This window comes from Plutella xylostella, chromosome 3 (assembly GCF_932276165.1).
Source record: "Plutella xylostella chromosome 3, ilPluXylo3.1, whole genome shotgun sequence".
NCBI lineage: Eukaryota > Metazoa > Arthropoda > Insecta > Lepidoptera > Plutellidae > Plutella > Plutella xylostella.
Genome location: NC_063983.1, coordinates 6,407,317 through 6,427,470, shown reverse-complemented (window position 1 = coordinate 6,427,470; position 20,154 = coordinate 6,407,317). Strand labels below are relative to the sequence as shown.

Sequence of the window (20,154 nt, the reverse complement as noted above, 5' to 3'; positions counted from 1 at the left end):
TATATTATTGATTTGGCACATTATAACTCCTAATTTAAACGTACTTAAACCGCCGTCGTCGTCATCTTCCGCAGGACTTTCATAATATCCGGATGATGAATAATGTCCACTTCTTTCATCGTCTGACAGTGAAGCCTGTGAATTTTTATTAGATAAATAAAATACGTTTGTACGTCGTTGTTCTTAGACAATATCTCTGACGTTGGTACATAACATAAAAATACCTTAAAATGGCTATAGCTAAGTTTTATTTAGATAGGTACTTAAAATAGAACAATTAACTTAAGTAATTAAATTAATATAGTACCTTCATTCTGGGAATTGGATGCTCTTTTCTGTTCCTATCAAGCGATTGTATATGACTAACGTGTCTCTGTGGCTTTTTAATGGGTTCAGATTTTTCTACTTTTTGTGGTGGAGATTTGAGAATTTCTGTTGAGATTTTATCCACATTTTTTTCCGTAACAGTTGGAGTAGATCCTCCTAAGCTATAACTGCCACTGGAACTGCTTTTCATACTCGTTGTATCTTTTTTTGTATGCTAAAATATAAAGGGAATAAGTTTTTAAGTTTATAGGTACAAAATATAAAGGAAGTACTACATAAGTTTATTAAGATATAAAAAAGTCGAAGTCATGGTATTAATGAAATAATTAGGGATAATTGGGCGACTGAAAGTGTCAAATTAAAGACTAACAGGTATTTAGGCATTTTGCCTAGTCTATATTTTGTATGTGTTAGTACTTACAGTTTTAGATGGTTCTTCTTTAGTTTTTGTAATTTCAGTCTTATCTCTCTTTTCCCTGATTTCTTTATGCTCAACAATTTTGTTTGCATCCGGTTTTTTTTCAACTTTTTCCGGAATTTTTGTTGGCTTCTCGGGCATTGATAATGGTGGTGTAGATAGATTAGGAACTATTAAATCGTCAGTTAGTTGCAATGGAGGTGAAAAACTGGGGACAATCATTTCTTCAGGTATGTGTTCGGTCCGTGTAGAAGAGTACAAACTTGATGCACTCTCGAAAGAAGAACCATCATGAGCTTTATTGTTCTCATGTGCTAAAACAATAAATATTTTTAATGATACTCACTATTTTTACACACTCTATAAATTGCATGCAACAAAAAACTGGTTTATAGTTATTTATAGCGCGCATTTAACCAGGAAGCAAAAAAATAATATTTAAATTATTACAAACTGCGATGAGGAAAGGTTGTTTTATTTCATTATTTGCGTAAAAAAATTACGTACCTTGATTATTATTTTGAACACTTTTTTTTGAACTATCAGAATTTGCTGTAACATAGTCATCAGTAGTGGTGGTGCTTTCAGAAACATCAGTCGTGTTAGTTTTTGCCGAGTCAGTTCGTGCTAAATTCGTTTCACTCCCTTCTGTTTTAACTAAAGTTGGTTCTGAGGGTGATTCCACAATTTTGATTGGTATTGAACCATTAGGTTCTTTCTGCTGAGCTTTTTTCTGCAATTCTCTTCTTCGTGATGGACTCAATGCTCGCTCTCTTTTTTTGTTGATAAAACTTGACGTTCTTTTAAAAGGAACATCAGATAAATCTAAACTGGGGTGAGTTATTGTTAGGGCTGGCGTATGAGTAGTTTTGGTCATTGAAGTAGAAGAGGTGTTCTTAGAAATAGTTGGTTGCTTTGTTATTGGTAATTGGATATTTGGAACAACTGCTGGTGGTGATAATGATGGTCTTGATGGCTGCGTCATATTCATGTTATCTAATTTATTTCGAGGCGATGTTGGTGATTGGCTCTGAAATAAAAGAAAACATGTTATAACAAATCTTCATATTATGTATAAAGTGAACAACAAATTACTAACTTAATCAAATGCTTACTTGTGAGGCATCTAATTCTTCATCTAAAGCATCAGTATCTAAAGAAGACCGTTGTTGGTGTTGTAATAGTAAAAGTTGTTTTCTTCTTGATGTCGGTGTAAGTAAAGCTAATGCTCCTGGTGATGCAGCCAAAGAGCTCAAGTCAGAAGAGCTGAAAGAATATAATCATTTTATTTAAATCAAATACTTAAGTACTACATTTACAACAAATAAAATATGTTTTTAAAATATATCTTGGTCATTGAGAAAGTCAAAATACCAATTTTCCGTCAGCTAGTAAAACAGGAACATACCTAATTATAGTTCCATTATCAGTCCCTGAATCTACTTGAAGCACAGTTGTTTGTGATTCATTCCAGTTTCCATCTGAGTGATCCCTGTCAAGCCATAATTATTTGTTTTAATACTATTTTAACAGATTTTAATTCACATCAAATACACAACGATAGAGACAAAATATACCTGGCGGGGTCAACCGTCAATGATTCACTAGATGCACATGGAGATGTTTTTTCTAATGGTGTAAGCATTGTTGTGATTGTGGTTGATAGCATTAGATGTTTGACTTTTTGGTCTACATCAATATCCATGCTTACTACATCTGGCGACCCAGGACTAGATCTTGCAGTACTGGAAACCACAAAGCAATCAATATTTCAAAAATTGTGTGTTATGGTTTATTATAAAATAATTTATTTTAAAGATGTGAAATTCTATTTTTAATTCGCTATGAATGAAAGCGATCTAGCGAAGCGTTTGCCAAGAAAAGAAAGTTGTGTGTTGTGTGCTAACTTACCTTTGCTCAGCAACATCATCGTTGTTATCAGTAGAATCAACGTCAAGTGGTTCTTCCAAACTTACCCCTTGAATTCTAAACGAGTCATGCTTGTAACTAATGTACTTTTCATGAAAATCTTCGTACGGTGCATTTCCGTCGGAAGAACTATGAAGAGAATACATGAATGAGAATGGATGAAGGCGTGGCAGAATAACTCATATAAATAATTGATTAAAAACTACAAGCTACCTCTAGTACGCAAACCGGCTATTCATAACTAATATTCTCATTCTTTAAAGAATATACCTACCTACTCTTAAGTGCATAAAATTCCTCTAATTCAGTGCAAAAATGTGGTGTTCTAGTAATTTATAAAACCTATAGCATTCTAATAAAATAAAAATGTATTTACCTAAATGATCCATCCGGTTCAAAACCAAAAATTCCTTCATCTTTGATAGGAGTTTGTGCGTAGTTTTGTGATATATAATCTCGATAAGCACCTTCTCTTTCTCGATTTTCTTTCGTCATATTTTCTTGACTAGTGGACATGATTAGTGGTGCGTCTTTTACACTTTCTCCACTTGAATTATGAATTTCGTTTTTTCTTCTGTAAATAAGGAAGGTATTATAATATTTAATTATTATAATTATATTTTTTATCTTGAAAGAGGCTCAAGTTAGGACACGGCTCAGGATAGGAAAGCGTGGAAAAGATAAAAATACCTAAGCTCCACATATATATACGTAACAGGACAAAATTAAGAAGAAGATATTTTATAACTGCGTGAGATTTTATCACGGAAGATACCAAATTACTTACACATCTAAAAGTATTTCACCCTCAGAAAGAGTTTTTTGCAGTCTTCTATTTCGTTTAAGTGTAGTAAATGGTATAGCCTCTTCATCAGGCCTTGGTTCGAAATCTATAATGATTTCTTTTTCATTTTTCTCACTGTCATCGGTAGTTGTAGCCGATGTTTCAGTCGAGGGCTCTGATTGAAATGTTGATGTTTTTGATAAAGGATGAGATGAATTTATAGTTTTCTGTGAAGCATCACTCGTACTTTTCGATAGTATGGAACGCAACGACTTCTCTCCTCTAGTTTGCTTAGCTATTTCTTGTTGTAAATATTCTAAGTTTCTACGGTTTAAAGCCATACTTTTCTCCAATGTATCAATATCATCAACCGTGTCATCTCTATCACTTTCATGAATAAATTGGAAGTTTTGCTGGAAATACTCCTGTGCTTGTTTTTGAAGCACACTTAATTCGGAAGATCGATCCATCTGTGATGAAGCTATAGACTTCACAGGAGATGAATTGACATCATCAGAATCAGTTCGTTGCAAGCCTGGAGACAGTGGTACTACTGAAGTCGGAGATCGCGGAGATCTTGGCGGTTCTTCTGACTGTGTTCTGTGCAGCTTTTCATGGTCAGCAAAACTGAAAAGTATAATAATAATTAATAGTAAGCGTAATTTGCTATTTACTCGTAGTTCACCAGTTTTAGCGTAGTTGATAAAATAAATTTGTACCTTTCATCGATCATAGTTCCTACTTCACTATGAGTTTCACGACCAATAAGCCTGTCCCCTCCAACTTCAGAAAACGACTTTGTCAGTCTCCGAGGTCCAACAGCTATACCATTGGTCTGGACTCCTGCTGCTACCATTTTCACCTGTGTGAATGAGCAAAATTACTTAATAAACTAGGTATGTTTTTGCATTTGTTTTTCACTTTTATTATATCACTATGCAATTTCGTCATAACATCAGTGAACTTAATGTAACTCTTACCCTTTTTATTGTTCTAGGACTTAAAGATAAGTAATTTGGTGGATGCGGTTTCCTTCCCAGACAAACTTCTGTTTGCGTTGCTTGTGTCCTCATGACACCTTTCTTTATTGAGTCTGAAAATATTAAATAGGTACCTATAGTTATAAAACCTGACAAATTAAAAGAACATTTAGCTAATTTCCCCAGTAAATATATATCTGTCTCTTTCTGTCCGTATGCTGTCTAAAGAAGCAAGGCAGCAATATATTTAATGCCAACATTAGCTTAAAGTTATTTTCTGAAACACAGTGTCAGTGTATCACTAAGCAATCAATTGGCTCACCTAACACAACGACCTTCGGCTGCTCCGGCTGCGGTGGGCGCGGCGGAGGCTGGTGGGCGCCCATCGCGCCCATCGCCATCGCCATAGGCGCGATGGGCGGCGGGTAGTGGATGGGCGCGGGCGCGGCCGGCGCCGGTGGTGGGTAGTAGCTCATGTGAGGGAACGGAGGCATCATTATTGGGTACATTTCCGTCTGGAAGGAGAGATAAATTTGTTTATTGTAGATGTATTAGTAAGACATTGATGTCGATTCTGAAGACACAAATTCTAGTTATAGTGCTGTCTAAACCTTAGATTTTTTGTTTCAAATTGGATTCTATGAGAGTTTGCAAAAAATGCCATTTTCTAATGGCTAAATTTATAGTTTGACAGCTCTAAAATTAGAATATGTGCCTTAGAAGAAGAGTCGACATCAATATTATGATTTTTATGACCTAGCCTAATACGGCTTAAACACCTGCTAAACATTTATTTTAAATTCTACTACATAGACTTATAGACATTTTAGTTGAGCTTTACCCACGCTGGTCAATAAAATTGTGGTTTACTTGCCTTATCTCTTGTAACTTCAATTAGAGTAGATAAAGCTTTCAAACCGCAGGTTGCAATCTAGATTTGTGGTTAGTGAAGATTCTAGCTATTTGTCTGTACATTCAATTAAAGGATCAAGGATACGAAGTTAAGCAATTAAATTGCACAGTATTTCTATGAAAATTAGGTAATTATCAAGTGACTATATTTAGTTCTTCCTCTTTCCATTTTTTTTGCACCTTTCTACTTGTTTTCTTGTACATACCTCCTGAAGGTTGGTTGGTAGAAAATGCTTTTAGTACCTATTAAGTCCACCTTTTGTACACTTATGTTATATTTGTGCAATAAAGTATTAAATAAATAAACATTTCCAACAGGGATTTGGTCATTTCTTCAAGTTTAAGTGAGTCGAAGGCTTTAGGTTCGCAGGAAACTAATTAAACTAACGTAACTCTTCCAAAAGTTTCAATTTCTACAGAGGTCGTATTTGCCCTTCTGTTTATGTTGTCCATATAAAGGCAACAAAACAAATAAACCGAGGAGAACTTAGTCAATTCGAAATTTGTTAACCCAAGGGATCAATAAATACAGCTTCTGTATACAGTTGAGCCTATAATTAATGTATTTGAATTAGTAAATTAAATCAATGTAAACAGAGAAAGTCCTCACTTCACACAAGGACACGCTCATTATTTTTATTCAGTAACTCATATTCGGATCACGACATTGAATAAAATAATTTTATTAAATAATGTATGGTTGGTAGGTACATACTTAGGGTTTGTAGTTTCAGAACGAATAATAAACCGAATCCGAATGAAAACCGCGCGTTTTTGGCGACCTGTTCGAAATATGTATGGAAATCAAAACCTGTTTAACGATTCGTCCGTCGATCAATCTCTCGCAGTCTCTCCGGAACCTCTGGCTGCCTCCCACAGCGGCCGGCATCACGGAGTCATCGAAGGTCTGCAGTGTGTGCGAGCGAGCAAACGACACGTGTTTCGTCCTGGAAGAAATGAGTTGCAAGTTATTTAAAGTTGTTGTAATCGTCGTTGTTTTTTTTTCTTTTTGTAATCGTAAGTGGAGTTGTTCGGATTGCAAAATAACAATGAAAAAGTTCCAGTGAAAATAGTACTAAATAGGTACCTACTTACTACGGAAAAGTCTTCAATATTCAAGTACATTAACAGCGCATCAGATCAGAACATTACCGTCAAAAAGCGGAAATATTTAGATAAAATTCTAAATGTTTTTTAAAAATTGATATAGCAGTAATTTGGTGTCGTGAGTGGAACTTTTTCATTGCTCGCATGTGTATATTCTAGGGTATTCTAGACTAAGCTTTGTGCCTGAAGCATGAGGTACATAATAGATTGTACCTGTTGGGTGGCATCGTCAGCGGCGGGGGCGGGGGCGGGGGCGGTATAGGCGCGTGAGCGGGACAGCTGCAATGGGATTTTTGCATTGTTAATAACAGGAATTTGACGTACATTGCTGAGTTACTTCCCAATCTATATGAAATGATGCTGCGCAACAAGCAATGGACAACACCTCGCGACTAATTTATTGTGCTGTGGTGGTGTGATACATTATTGTTATTATTAAGGGTAGATTACAAGTGTGTAAGTATTTAGGATTTTCTAAAGGTGTTGATGTTGATACACATATTAAGATACCTAAGTAAATACCTACTATACCATTTTTTTTAAAGGAAATACCTAAGCTACCTAAGCGCTGAAATTCCCTATTTTCGGTTCTAAATCCCAAATCCCACAATACTTAGCAACACGGTGTATGTTATATGTATTATTATAATCCTAATACTAACTAATCCTAACTAATATTATAAATGTGAAAGTAACTGTGTCTGTCTGTCTGTTACTCTTTCACGCCAAAACTACCGAACGGATTTGAATGAAATTTGGTATACATACGGTCTAGACCCTGGGAAAGAACATAGGCTACTTTTTATCCCGGAATTCCCACGGGAAAACTTTTTAAGGCGAAGCGAAGCGCGCGGGAACAGCTAGTATATTATAAAGTTCATTATCATGAATGTATAGATAGACTCACATCCGCACTGCAAATATTTACATGAATTGTTAGCAGAACCAACAATAGGTCCTGGGACAAATGCTAATTATTAATGCAAGGCATGAGGAGTATAATTAATAGGTATACTTAAGTCCTACAACGATTCACAGACTAGAAATCTAATAAAGTTCGGTGCGTTTTGCCGGTAAACAAGTAGCTGGAAGTACATTTTCATGCAGACAATACTTATTTAGTTTTGTTTATAAATGTGATGTACTCTTTATCTTGTTCGTTTATTGTTTACCAAACTTTCCATAGTACATAAAATGACAGAAATGAATGGATAAATATTCTGTTTTAACGTGAAACAAGCTCACACAGACTTGCATAGTGAAACTTGTACATTTGCTGTGCAATTTACATTTCTAGACCGCATATACCGCGCGGCGTGGTCTACCACTAATTTATGGTTAAAAGCCAAGCTGAATATGAAGCGAATTTTGCTAAACTTTTACCGGATAGGTGTAGCACTTTTGAATTCTATTTTATCAGCTTTAGATGGCATTTTGGTTGTATTTTGTTAAAATGTGTGAGTGTGAGTTTATCATCAAAATCACCAAGTTTTTTTACTCAATCGGTTAGTAGCTTTGTCTTCTTTCGCATTAAATAATTTACTGACTTATAATACAGACTCAGCACAAACATACTAAGCCTTTGTATTATTACTGTGATATATCCTTTGATTAATATACACTGCCGGGCAATGAAAAAGTTCCACTCACAAAATTCCGACAACGAACGACCCCAATTTTTTCAAAGATTTAATTTATAATTGGAACAAAATATTACCGATTTTAGTTGGTAATATCCTGATGCTCTGATAATTGTACTTCAATGTTGCAAAAGACGGCATTAAGCTAGCCTTTTCCTTTTAGAAGTAATTTAGTGCTTTTCTGAGTGGAACCTTTTCATTGCCCGTGAGTGTACAATGAAAAAATAATTATGGGTATCACACCATTTTGTAAAAAAATACCTTATTTTTTTTAGGTATATAAGCTTAATTTTTTATGGTTTTCGCCACACTTAAGTTTAGTATGGCATAGAGTACCTTACCTACATAGGTAAAATCTGCATCATTTAATTAGTTCTAATCAAAGTTGGAGAAACTGCTATTATACATTATAACAAACTCACGAACGCAAATTGCTCTTCAAATTACAGAATAGCGTGCATGATACTATAGTATTATTATTAGAAGGTATATTCTTAGTTTGTGTTAATTAAAATAAAATAAGACTAGAATATTATTTAGCTTAAACAACGCTTAGACAACGTATAAACACGGTTTTTTAAAATATATTTTACATTCTGATTGATATTTTTGTAATTCTGTTGTAAAATAAACATAAAATGCGCTTTTTTCAATATATGTATAGGTATTTTTAATGCTTGACACTGCGCTCTTCCCACAATCTCCGCCTTAATATCCCTCCTAATACCACTAAATTCTTCAGTGCTTCTTACACAGTACGCGCTATCACTTTGTGGAATGATCTTCCTTCAAAAATCCGACAAGCACCAACTCACTCTCAACTCAACTACAAAATCATGTATGTAGGTACGAGTATAATATGTATGATATGTGTATGTATATGATATGTGTATGTATATGATATATGTATGTATATGTATATATGTTGTACATAATTGTATATTATAATACATGTAGTAGGCGTATGTACTTGTGTGTATTTTTTATTTATTTTTTTGCTTATATTTAGTGTCTAGTTAGTTAATAATAACTTAAATTAAACTACCTATATTCCTTGAGTAAGTACACTGTACCCCTTTTATATCTCTAGACCATCCGTCGAAAGGTTGTCTGGAAGAGATCGCTATAAGCGATAAGACCGCCTTTTGTACCCTAGTTAAGTGTCTATAAATAAAATTGTTAATTATTTCTTGGTGTACAAATAAAGAGTACTCTATCTATCTATCTATCTACTCATAGCTTTATAACGACGTAGCAAATATTACATCCAAAAAGGTGCTATAGTTTCCTTAAAAACCATGATCGTTGGTCTGGCGATAAATAAACTGCGGACTTTTCACACATAATATACGCATGAAACATTATTTTTTTATTTCATAGGTCTGTACAACTTAAGAGTAACATTTAAAATACGTAAGTACCTATGTATGAGTACGTCTGTACGGTCAGCTGCATAAGTAGCTGTACACTTTTCTCAAACCAGCTACATAACAAACTGTCAGGGCCTTACCATAAAAACTTAGACAGTCTTTAACAGGTGTTTAGCGCTGTCAAACGCCTACAAAATCTGTCAAATTTCGTTTTAAACACTAGTTAAACAGTGTTTAAAGTTTTTTGTGGTAGCACAGTCAATGTTTTTTAATAGGCAGTTTGTGAGTTTGACAAGGTACAAAAGTGTACAGCTACTTATGCAGCTGACTGTATGTACATTATTTGCTTCACGTGTGGGCTGTAGAGACAAAGCGTCGCCTGTCGTGCGCAGTCCCGAGTTCTATTTCCGGCCGCGTTGCTCGGACGGCTCCGTTGTCTTTAGACTTCAAGATAACTATCCCGCCTAGGTACTAATAATGAGTAAAAACGTCTGCATGTTACCGCTCTGTTCCTTTTATTCATCTATAGGCAGGGATGAATTTATTCACTATTATCCTTTAATTTAAAAAACATTTTAAAATTTAATAACCTACTTCAAAATTACTAAAAATATGGTCTCAAAATTAAATTATTTTATACTTTCTATTGATTTTTGTAGTCGTTTTTTTTATAAAAAAAATTATACGGGTTATTTGGCACATGGAACCATTGTTTGTCTATACCTCTAGTTAAGGTCTAAGAATAAACACACGCACACAATACTAAGCTAACAGTTGTAATATTATAGGAAACGAACACTACAATAGAAAGTAAGTGTATTTAAATTCATATTAACCTACTCGTTTCAGTTTCAACTTTAATTTGGTTCACGAAAGTAAAGCTTATACTTGAACGATCAATAATAAATACCTAGAGGCCTTTGGATTGGTTGTTTGTGAAAGTTCAAACTCACAATTATACTCTCTCTGGCACTGACGTGTTCTGGAAGTTACCCCAAACTTATATAAACCAATTAGTTATTTAACCTGTTCGTCATTTACTCTACTATTTTTTTTCTCTTAGATGATTATAAAATATAGTGGCAAAATCATGGTTTCTGTATGACCACCCAATAAAAAAAGTAATAAGTTTAATAAATTGAAAACTTATTCATGTATCGTATTCATATATTATAATATCATTATAGGTAACTTCTAACCAACGGATCCATAAAACGTAACGTCGCGTCACCATTTGTATTACCACTGTTTTAATGTTTTATTACACCCTTTTTACAAATAGTGATATTAACTAACTAAACTATCCCTACCAAGTTAACCAATTGACCATATCCAGAAACAAACACACACACACACACGTATCCAACCTTTACGCTCTTAATAGATTGTGGGTAGAATTTTAAAAATATGTTGCTCAAACAGATAAGATAAGATAAAGATAAAAGATAAAAAATCTTTATTCGGTGTCCAGCACCACCGATACATTTTTTTTACCTCATCTCCATGGAGCTAGTATAAATATTGGCGTTATTTCAGTTAATGGGAAGCGCTCTACAAACTTACGTTGGTACATACTCATCGTATTTCGTAGTTTGCTGTAGTGATTTTAATTAAAGTCCTTACAATATTTCAATTACTTTGATGGACACAATTAATAGCTAAATAGTAAACATCATGCATAACTGGAAACAATTAATACTTGCATTCGCAGGTTTATTCAGCATAACTAGTTGTTCAGAACAAAGAGGAGAGGGGAGATAATATTAAGTCGGTGATTAAATTCTCTACTGCTGAGTACCTACCTGCTACAAAGTAAGTAGTGGGATCTTCAGGGAATCAAACTTCTTGTTTACATCTGTGTGCAGTCTAAGCAATCTTAGGTATACGTATCTTCCTAATACTAATAGGATACTATTCTTTATTGATATTTTTTTTGTTTTATTTTATAACTATCTATAAGGGGCCTACGAAACATAAATATAAAAAATATTAAGTAACTAATTCATAATTTTATTATTATACCTACCTAAATAAATATTTTGGACTTACCTAATAATAATAATAAATTATTTTAGTTTCCTGATCAGGTCTAATGAAAATGTGTAAATCACAACAACCATAATTGAAATTGGCTTAAATAGTCGATTCAAAAAGCTATTTATTCCGGTTCCATTTATTCCTCATTTACTGCCGTTTGTGTACCTATAAAAAATCATCGACAAACAACACGATATATCCCACAGCACTAGAGATAATTTAATAATAATGCATGTCCACTTAACATAACCGCACGGTAACCTTTTTAATTAATCCTCATTTTGATACCCAAACCAAAATTAATCTCCACAAATTGTAGGTACGTGACAAATGGGTTCATTGCTTTTGAATAGCTGAACTGATTTGGATGGAAGAAGATAATGATGACTAAGGGCTGATTTTTCAATGGTCGGATAAAATATGTTATCTGAGGAATAAAATTGTTGCTGTTATATACTGTCTATAAACACAAACATTCAGATGCGACAGCATCACAATTATTCCACAGATAACTTTTATTTGACTATTGAAAAATCAGCCCTAAGAGCAATATTGTTTGATAAGTAACTGTTTATTTCAATACCTAACTGCATCTATCGATGTTTGGCAGTTACTTTCATACGATGTAACGAGACAGGGTGCAGTAAGTGTATCGCGAACCCATAAGAGCAACTAGCACCACAAATTGAAAAAAAAAATAACTAAACTATTACTGACAACTTCATTATAAAATATTGAAATTCACACCATAAATTTAATTCATTCGTTCAAAAGTTCGAGACAAAAAAAAACAAAACAAAACTTTTCGAAAAGCCGCGCTTTCTCGCGCACAAGATTTTTATCACGTCTTATTTTGCTTATCTTGCTTGCCGTGCTAGGTGTGCAGGAATACTCACGGTATGATGGAGGGCGGGCGGGGCAGCGAGCCGCCGCGGGTCACCGATGCTATCTGGTCTACGCTGTAAGTCTGCGGCCACCCCGCGTTATCCTCTATTACCGATCTGAAAATTTCAGGTAACTTATGTTATTATAAATTTCGGAGGTGCCGCCTAAGTAATTTGGAAGTTTGCGAAGTTTAAACGAAGTGTTAGAGCGGTAGGACTGTTTGTAATGGAATTGATAAAGTTGATTCATTCTAAACTTATTCTTCTACATTTTGTTTGCAGTATTCGAATACATGAAACACACATAATTTAATTCAATTTATAACACCTATCGATTTCGTACTTTAGATTCAGAAACTTGACATCCACCACCGACATATTAAGCAGTTAAGCAGCGTCGCTCTCTTGTCCAACATCTGTCAGATCCATACCAGTAACTACAGATTTGACAACTGAGCGAATATTCTGTGGTGGTAACCCCACAGCAGATCGTCGCGCCGTAAAGTTTTACGGGAGCACTGACCTATTTTCGGACCTACATTATCTATTTATGTAAGTCCTAATACCCCACGTGCCCCATTAGAGGATGGTAATGACCACGTCCAGTAAGTCAGTAGTGCAATTAGTAGGTCGGGGTCAAAATGGTCGGATTTATCTTATGTACTGCAATAATAGGTAGCATTAAACCTGGTTTTAGCCGGGTTTCTTGTCTGAAAATAACATGCTAGATAGGTAAATAAAAATACAAAAGGCTATTTAAATTAAACTCAACTAAATTTAAACTTAAGATCATTTAACCTAGGTATAGTCGAGGTGGTGTAACAGATGAGCATCGGCTTTCATGAGGCTGTGGGTTTGAATCCTATACAAAAAAATTGCTTCTTTAAACTGATATAAAATTAATTTACGTTGTTTTTTATACATAATTATCCCTTCAATTCTCCGGGTCACATTTTTGGAAACCCCACTTCCAACCGGGAAACGAACGCAGGAACTCGTTGAAGCTTCTACCACTAGACCCTTAGGTAGTTAATACAGATGTGTACACACGCATATACAAGACGTACAAGACACACCATCAGCCAATTTATGCAAGACCACATACAGAGTTTGCTTATGTAAATTCAGAGGGATTACTCTATATGACGAAAAACTAAGTTTCGGTGCGCTGCTGCGCGAGCCTCGACTCTATCTCGTCGTATTAAACGTGTCGATTGCAGCTCTTACTCGTTTGTTTTTCGTTAGTATAGATAGAGTAACCCTTCTGAAACATGCAAGATCACAGGAACAGCCAAAGTTGAATTTTCAACCTTCTTAGTCTATTTTCCTCTACAAAGGTGCGAAAGAACATGTAAATTACATAGATAGACATAGGTCTTAGATACATGTTTTATGGAAAAAATATACTTTATAATGGCGTTGATAGAAAGAGTATTTTTTTGTTAATCCTTTATATATTTTTCCATAAGCGTGACACACACAGTCATTGATTGCCCATTGAAACACAGCTCAACGTTACCAAAAAGTTTAAAATTGAATTTTATAGAGGCAAATAAAAATATATTTTATTTCGGCCTTTCATTTAGTTTTCCATGATGTGTAAGATTTTCCTAATAATAAAATAGATGGTATGGTGTAACAAAATACCTAAGCATTCTTCATCAATATGAAATTCCCTATTTTCAAGCAAATATCCCTGAAATGAAATTAGCATTAGACAAAAACATCTCAAAATTTGCAAGTTCTTGGAAGCTTCTGACTGAATTTATGTTTTGTTAGGTACAGTAGGACTTTTGGCTTACTGCCGTTTATACAGAGGTATATCTGTGACATAAGATCTAAATTTGACTGCAACTAGGTACTATTATACTCGTTTGCCACTGTACAAGCAAGCATAAAATAACTTAGAAACTATAATCTAATTTGATGTGATCAATCATTTTCAATTTTACCCATAGGGGTAGAGATGCTGCCGAAGAAAAATGAAGACGTTTTACCTAAAAATAAAACGTATATTAAACATACTTACCTTATTCGAAGTCTAATAATAATTGAGAGAGACATCTCTTTTCCTTTTCGTATTTCCTGCTAAATACCATGTGACTTCCGGCGACTTCCCTTGAATTTGACTTTTTCCCACCACCACCGGCAGTTGGCGCCATTTTGTTGGCTCCAAATATATTCGTCATTGCGTCTTGTTGAATGCCACCAGGCAGAAATAAAATTATTAGACTTCGAATAAGGTAAGTATGTTTAATATACGTTTTATTTTTAGGTAAAACGTCTTCATTAAACAACTTGACCGTTATTCGAAGTCTAATAATAATTGAGAGACGTGTTTGATATCGCCTGGTGGTGGTGGACGTCAATGTGACTATATGAATGTTATATAGGGACACATTAACAATGAGAAGCTTGTGATAGCTTAGCTCTAAATATAAAACCATAATTTGTTAACTTTAGGATAAGTAACAAGAAAACAGTTCACATAATGTGTGACATTTATTTATTTTTGGTAAATATATTATGTATAAATAATCAATACAAATTAATGTTAAGTATCTTGATATACTGAACGTAAGTAATAATAATATAACGATTCTTGAACATAAATCATTAAATCATCTATCTTGCATCAAATGAGGTGATTTAAATAAAGTCAGACTGATTGACAGTAGGCAACATAAAAATAAATTATTTTAAATATCTAAATTAGGGTACAACTGCGTTGAATAAATTAGAAACAGTATTATTCACATTATTTACATTCATGATTTGACGACAGTAGAATCTTTTAAATGTATTTTCTGATCTCCAGTTGCCTCGAGTAAGTATTTCCTCTATTGGAGCATTCTCAAGCCAACTTTTTGAAGCTACTGCAGACCGGAAACTACCAGCTGTGGCCTCTATGCCTGACTCCTTCAAAATATTTTTGACCCATCTAGCAATAATACACCGTGTAGCTGGTTTAGCTTTACCACAAATTGACAGAAATAGGTGACTAGATTCGGCAGCACTTCTTCGTTGCTGTCCAATAATAATGAGCCTTCTCACCCAATGAACTGGACAAAGAGATCTATTATTAGTATTTACTTTTAACTTCCAGCCAGATTGGCGATAATCAACTGAGTCGGTTTTTGAACCAAATACTGGCCATAAAACAATCGAGTCCTGAGAATCAATGCAATGATTAGAATCAACACGTAATAGCGTCAGGTCATGGACGCGTCGACCAGAACATAGCAACAACATTGTGGCCGTACACTTTGAAATTTCATAAAGGTTATCAGTTTTAGGATCTAACGTAGCTAAATGATTAATTACTTTGTCAATGTCCCACACAGGTGGTTTCGGAACATTAGGCTTTGCTAAGGCTATAGATTTTAAAATTCTTTTGACCATAGGATGATCACTAAGACGGTTTATGGCTTGCGGATCACAAAATGTCGATACTACCGACTTATGAGTTAATATAGTACTGTAGGATAAGCCTTCCTTTTGATGTAAGTCAGCCAAAAATCTGGATAAGTCTGACCCGCTTGGCTTATTCGTAGAAATTTTGTTTTCACGTGCCCAATTGACCCATCGTGTCCATACTGGCTTATACGTCCGTATCGTAGAAGGACGCCAACTTTTCAACAAGAGATCCTTCTGCTCCTTTGTCCACCCGACTAACTGTTCCTGCCACCCCCACATCTCCACACCTCCAGCGTCATTTCTGTCACTTTCTGTGGTGGGAGGCCGGTTGTGACGTCTACTAGAACGTTTCTCAGGTTCATGATGGTCCACGGTGGAGCTGTGGCTCGGTTTTTTAGATCGGGTCTCCAAAATACTTGTTCCCATCTGGGGGCTACAATGAGGTACATCCCTTGACACGTGTTCAGGTGTTGTAACACTTTGGGCATCAAAAATGGCGGGGGGAATACCCACGCCAGCTCGTAGTTCCATTGTTGTGTCATCGCATCGTGAAACTCCGCTAGCGGATCGTGACAGTCCAGGGAACAATATCTGGGAACTACTCGTGTCAGGCGGGAGGCAAACAAGTCGATGACTGGGGTTCCCCATTTGGCGAAAATCTGAGTTGTAGCTTGAGGGAGCAGATGCCACTCTGGCCTCTTGCGAAATCGAGATAGGTGATCTGCCTCTACATTGTAAGCCCCGGGAATGTGGTAAACAGTCAATGTTATCTGATGACTGTCCAATAACATGAATATCTTGTACGTTATTTCCAGCAGACCCTGCGACTTGGTACCGCCTTCGTTTCTCAAGTAGGATACAGCTGTTTTGTTGTCGCATTGTAAATGCAGAGATCCGAAACGAAGGTTCTGACATTGATCTTCTAAAGTTTTTAAAATGGCAAGTAACTCCTTTCGATTGCAATGGAGTCCCTTTTCCTGCGACGACCATGTTCCTGTTACACTCAGATTGTTTATTTGCGCTCCCCACGCTACATCTGAGGCGTCGGTCACAACATAATGAGTGGGATATGGGTGGTGAACCGGAGATGGATCCTTGAGGTGAATTAGCCACCATTGTAGTTCCTGTAGAACAGCCTCGTCCAGCAACATTCTTATATGATCCTGAGACCTTCTTTTCGAGGCGATCAATAATTGCTGTAGCTGTCGGTAGTTTAGCCTGCCGCGTGGGACAGTGAAGCTGGCAAAGTTCATCAGGCCTATCACTCGTTCCAAGTCCTTGATAGTGGCCCTTTTGCTTGTGGATAAGTTTGTTATCATTGCTGATAGCTTGGCACACTTCTGAGCAGGAAGTGACTTTTGGTTGTGCTTGCAGTCCCATGTTATTCCAAGGTATTCTATTGTTTGACATGGCTGTACAACTGATTTGGCGTAGTTTATTTTCCACCCCAAGTACTCCAGTAGATTTACTGCTATTTTTATGTGGTCCTTTAGAACACGAGCATCCTGATTGGCTAGCAAATAATCGTCCAAATATACGACCAGGCGGATGCCGCGCTGGTGAAGGATCTGGGCCATCCAATTGCTCACGGAGGCAAAGGTTTTCGGAGCAGAACTTAGTCCAAAAGGTAGGCAGTTCATTTGTAGAAGTTCCCGTTGATAAATTAGGCGTAGAAACCGACGATGGGCTTCTGATATGGGTATGTGGAAATACGACTGGGAAATATCGATTTTTGCCATCCAGTCGCTCGGTTGTAGAAAATCGGGAATTTTGTACACATTTATCAATCTGAATGGCGCTGTGTACACATAGCGGTTTAATGCCTTTAGATTGAATATGGGTCTCATACTGCCGTCTCCTTTCGGCACCAGAAACATCGAGGACAGGAAACTTGGGCTCACATTGACCTTGGCCAATACTCCCTCGTGTTTCATTTTTTCTATTATCAGGTCCATTTCGTCGCTGGACTGGATGGGACTTTTTGGATTCGACATGTTCGGCATTTGAAGCGGAGGCTTCGAAATGAAAAGGATACGGTATCCTGAAGTAATTTTTGTAATGTAAGCTGGTGCCCCTAGGTTCACCCATCTGTGATGGTAAAATTGTAGTTGTCCAGCATGAAATTGTTGGGTGACGTGACTCGGTGAGTCAGTATCGTCGTTTATTACCTCTCCTCTCCCGGTGGGATGAGGGAGAGTTTCTCCTTGGTCGGCCATGATCTTGTCGGCCGCTGCCAGGTGCTTGTTGCTTACCACCGCGGCCACGAAATGGCTTATTGTTATTATTATCTGAGGTTGACCTGGTGTTCGCGGCTTGTATATTACCTTTGTAGTTTGGTCTCTTTTGCACGTGTACATTGCGTTGCGCAGATGTACTAGGAGTCGGATCGGTCTGCGGTGCAGAAACGCGATCCTTTTCACGAGCCCAGAATACTTTCCGTACTCCTCCGGCTCTCTCCAGAGTTGATGTAAACTTTTCAGTCTCAAAGAGATTATCACAGGAAGGCGGAACCTTACGCAGTGAAGTTTTATGAAGTGGGTCTTTGACGAAAGCTAGAATAGCCTCGCGTCTTTGCTGAATTATTTCAGCTCTGTGGCCGCAAACCATTTGTAATATATCGTTAGATGTTTTTGAAAAATCACCGGTAACGAAAATATCTTCGATCCTTTTATTAACTTCTTCCGAAGTTAGCTCTGATGTTGTTGTTGTCCACGCCAAAAAGGAACGGAGCTCCTTTTCAAGTTGATCCCTTTGTTTTATCATAGCAAAAGTAAGCGATGCTAGGGCCTTTTCAAAATTTACGAGAGTGCGAGAGGAATCGTAGCGCTTAACTTCTTCGTTCGCATCTAAGTCGGTAAAGCCCGGGCTATGACGATATAATTTTTGGACATCCGCGTAACGAACGTTTCTCCAATCCGGGTGCTCAAGCCGCTGGATGTTTTTAAGGGTATCCAAATAAACGGCTGGTGTTTTTAAAATTTCCGGCTCTTTCAATCTAGTACCGATAGTTAAGGAAATTTGAGGAGCTGGTTCCTCATCTAATGATTGCACATCTGAATAAAGCTGACCACTAATATTATCATCAATAATATCATCATTGCTATTGTTATTGCAAGCTATTTGATTTTTAAGATTTTTTATTTCTAACATCATTTTATCAAATTTACGATCTTGATTTCGTCTGCGGCGTTTAGATTTAGTTTTCCTACGCCGGGAGCGTTTAGAGCAAGAGGAATCACTGCAGCTTGAGCTTGAGCTAGATTCAGACGATGACGAATCACTTTCACTAATCTTCCTTTTACGAGAATGTTTCCGTGTTGACAAGGATGGTTGTGCATCTTGCACATCTTGCAAATCCGCATTTTCAGTACTCATTTTATTTTAATTTTAATGCAATCTGTAATACAAGGGAAATTCCAAGAACTAATTGCTAAAATTAATTTTAAAACACGAACGGTAACACCGTTAAAATGATGGTTTATCTTCGAAATAAGTATGATAGCAAAGTTACACCTGTTAGCATGCGGCAAAAATAACAGTAACTTTTCGATAAATAATTGGTAAAAACGTGGTGAAACAATACAGTAAAAACATACCTGAGCACAATCCAGGGAAAAAATACACTATAACTGTTTAAACTCACTTCAAATCCGGTATTTTAGCCACTTTTTAGTGAAATCTAAATGATTTTTTCACCATGGAAAATTAAAATAAAATTTGCAGGTAGGTTGGTATTTACACAGAAAACCTGGAGCGTCCCTGGTGGGATACGACCAGCTCGGACGAAGGAAAACGACGTCAATGACGAATATATTTGGAGCCAACAAAATGGCGCCAACTGCCGGTGGTGGTGGGAAAAAGTCAAATTCAAGGGAAGTCGCCGGAAGTCACATGGTATTTAGCAGGAAATACGAAAAGGAAAAGAGATGTCTCTCTCAATTATTATTAGACTTCGAATAACGGTCAAGTTGTTTAATGAATGAAATATGGATTTTGGAATTAGATGTTTGGAAAGATAAAATTGGAACTATGGACATTATTTTACAGAGTACTTAAACTTACAATGACTAAAGCTATATTAAATTATAGCTACCTATAATTTAAGAAAGAGATGAAAAATAACATTTTGTCACTTCTTGATGAGCTTGAAGATCTTCTCGTTATAGAAGTACCTACTTATGTTTCTTGATGAAGATTCTGCGAGGATGTCATTAGCTACCGAATTCTAGCATTTTAGCAGCACGTCGAGCAGTTTTGTCTGTTTCAGGAAAGTGCTGCAAAAATGTTTGAATTAGATAGCCAGTCCGAAGCCTTTACGTTGAAGACAGCATTCCCACGGCTCGAATAAT

General features: G+C 36.2%; 1 protein-coding gene across 2 annotated transcripts in view; it reads right to left on the bottom strand.

The window, feature by feature from the left end:
• Positions 1-20,154, bottom strand: part of LOC105386277 — a 214,179-nt gene that overhangs the window by 17,404 nt on the left and 176,621 nt on the right. The window contains exons 7-22 of one of the 2 annotated variants that reach the window (XM_048622993.1): positions 12,401-12,505; positions 6,671-6,736; positions 6,162-6,297; positions 4,761-4,953; positions 4,439-4,551; positions 4,178-4,320; positions 3,462-4,085; positions 3,051-3,248; positions 2,657-2,803; positions 2,323-2,490; positions 2,154-2,237; positions 1,861-2,011; positions 1,253-1,775; positions 749-1,059; positions 308-541; positions 45-135 (exon numbers count right to left, since the gene is read on the bottom strand). In XM_048622993.1, coding sequence (XP_048478950.1) covers positions 45-135; positions 308-541; positions 749-1,059; positions 1,253-1,775; positions 1,861-2,011; positions 2,154-2,237; positions 2,323-2,490; positions 2,657-2,803; positions 3,051-3,248; positions 3,462-4,085; positions 4,178-4,320; positions 4,439-4,551; positions 4,761-4,953; positions 6,162-6,297; positions 6,671-6,736; positions 12,401-12,505 — 3,287 coding nt within the window. The remainder of the gene's footprint in view (positions 1-44; positions 136-307; positions 542-748; positions 1,060-1,252; positions 1,776-1,860; positions 2,012-2,153; positions 2,238-2,322; positions 2,491-2,656; positions 2,804-3,050; positions 3,249-3,461; positions 4,086-4,177; positions 4,321-4,438; positions 4,552-4,760; positions 4,954-6,161; positions 6,298-6,670; positions 6,737-12,400; positions 12,506-20,154) is intronic. The other variant, XM_048622999.1, reaches the window with a different exon arrangement.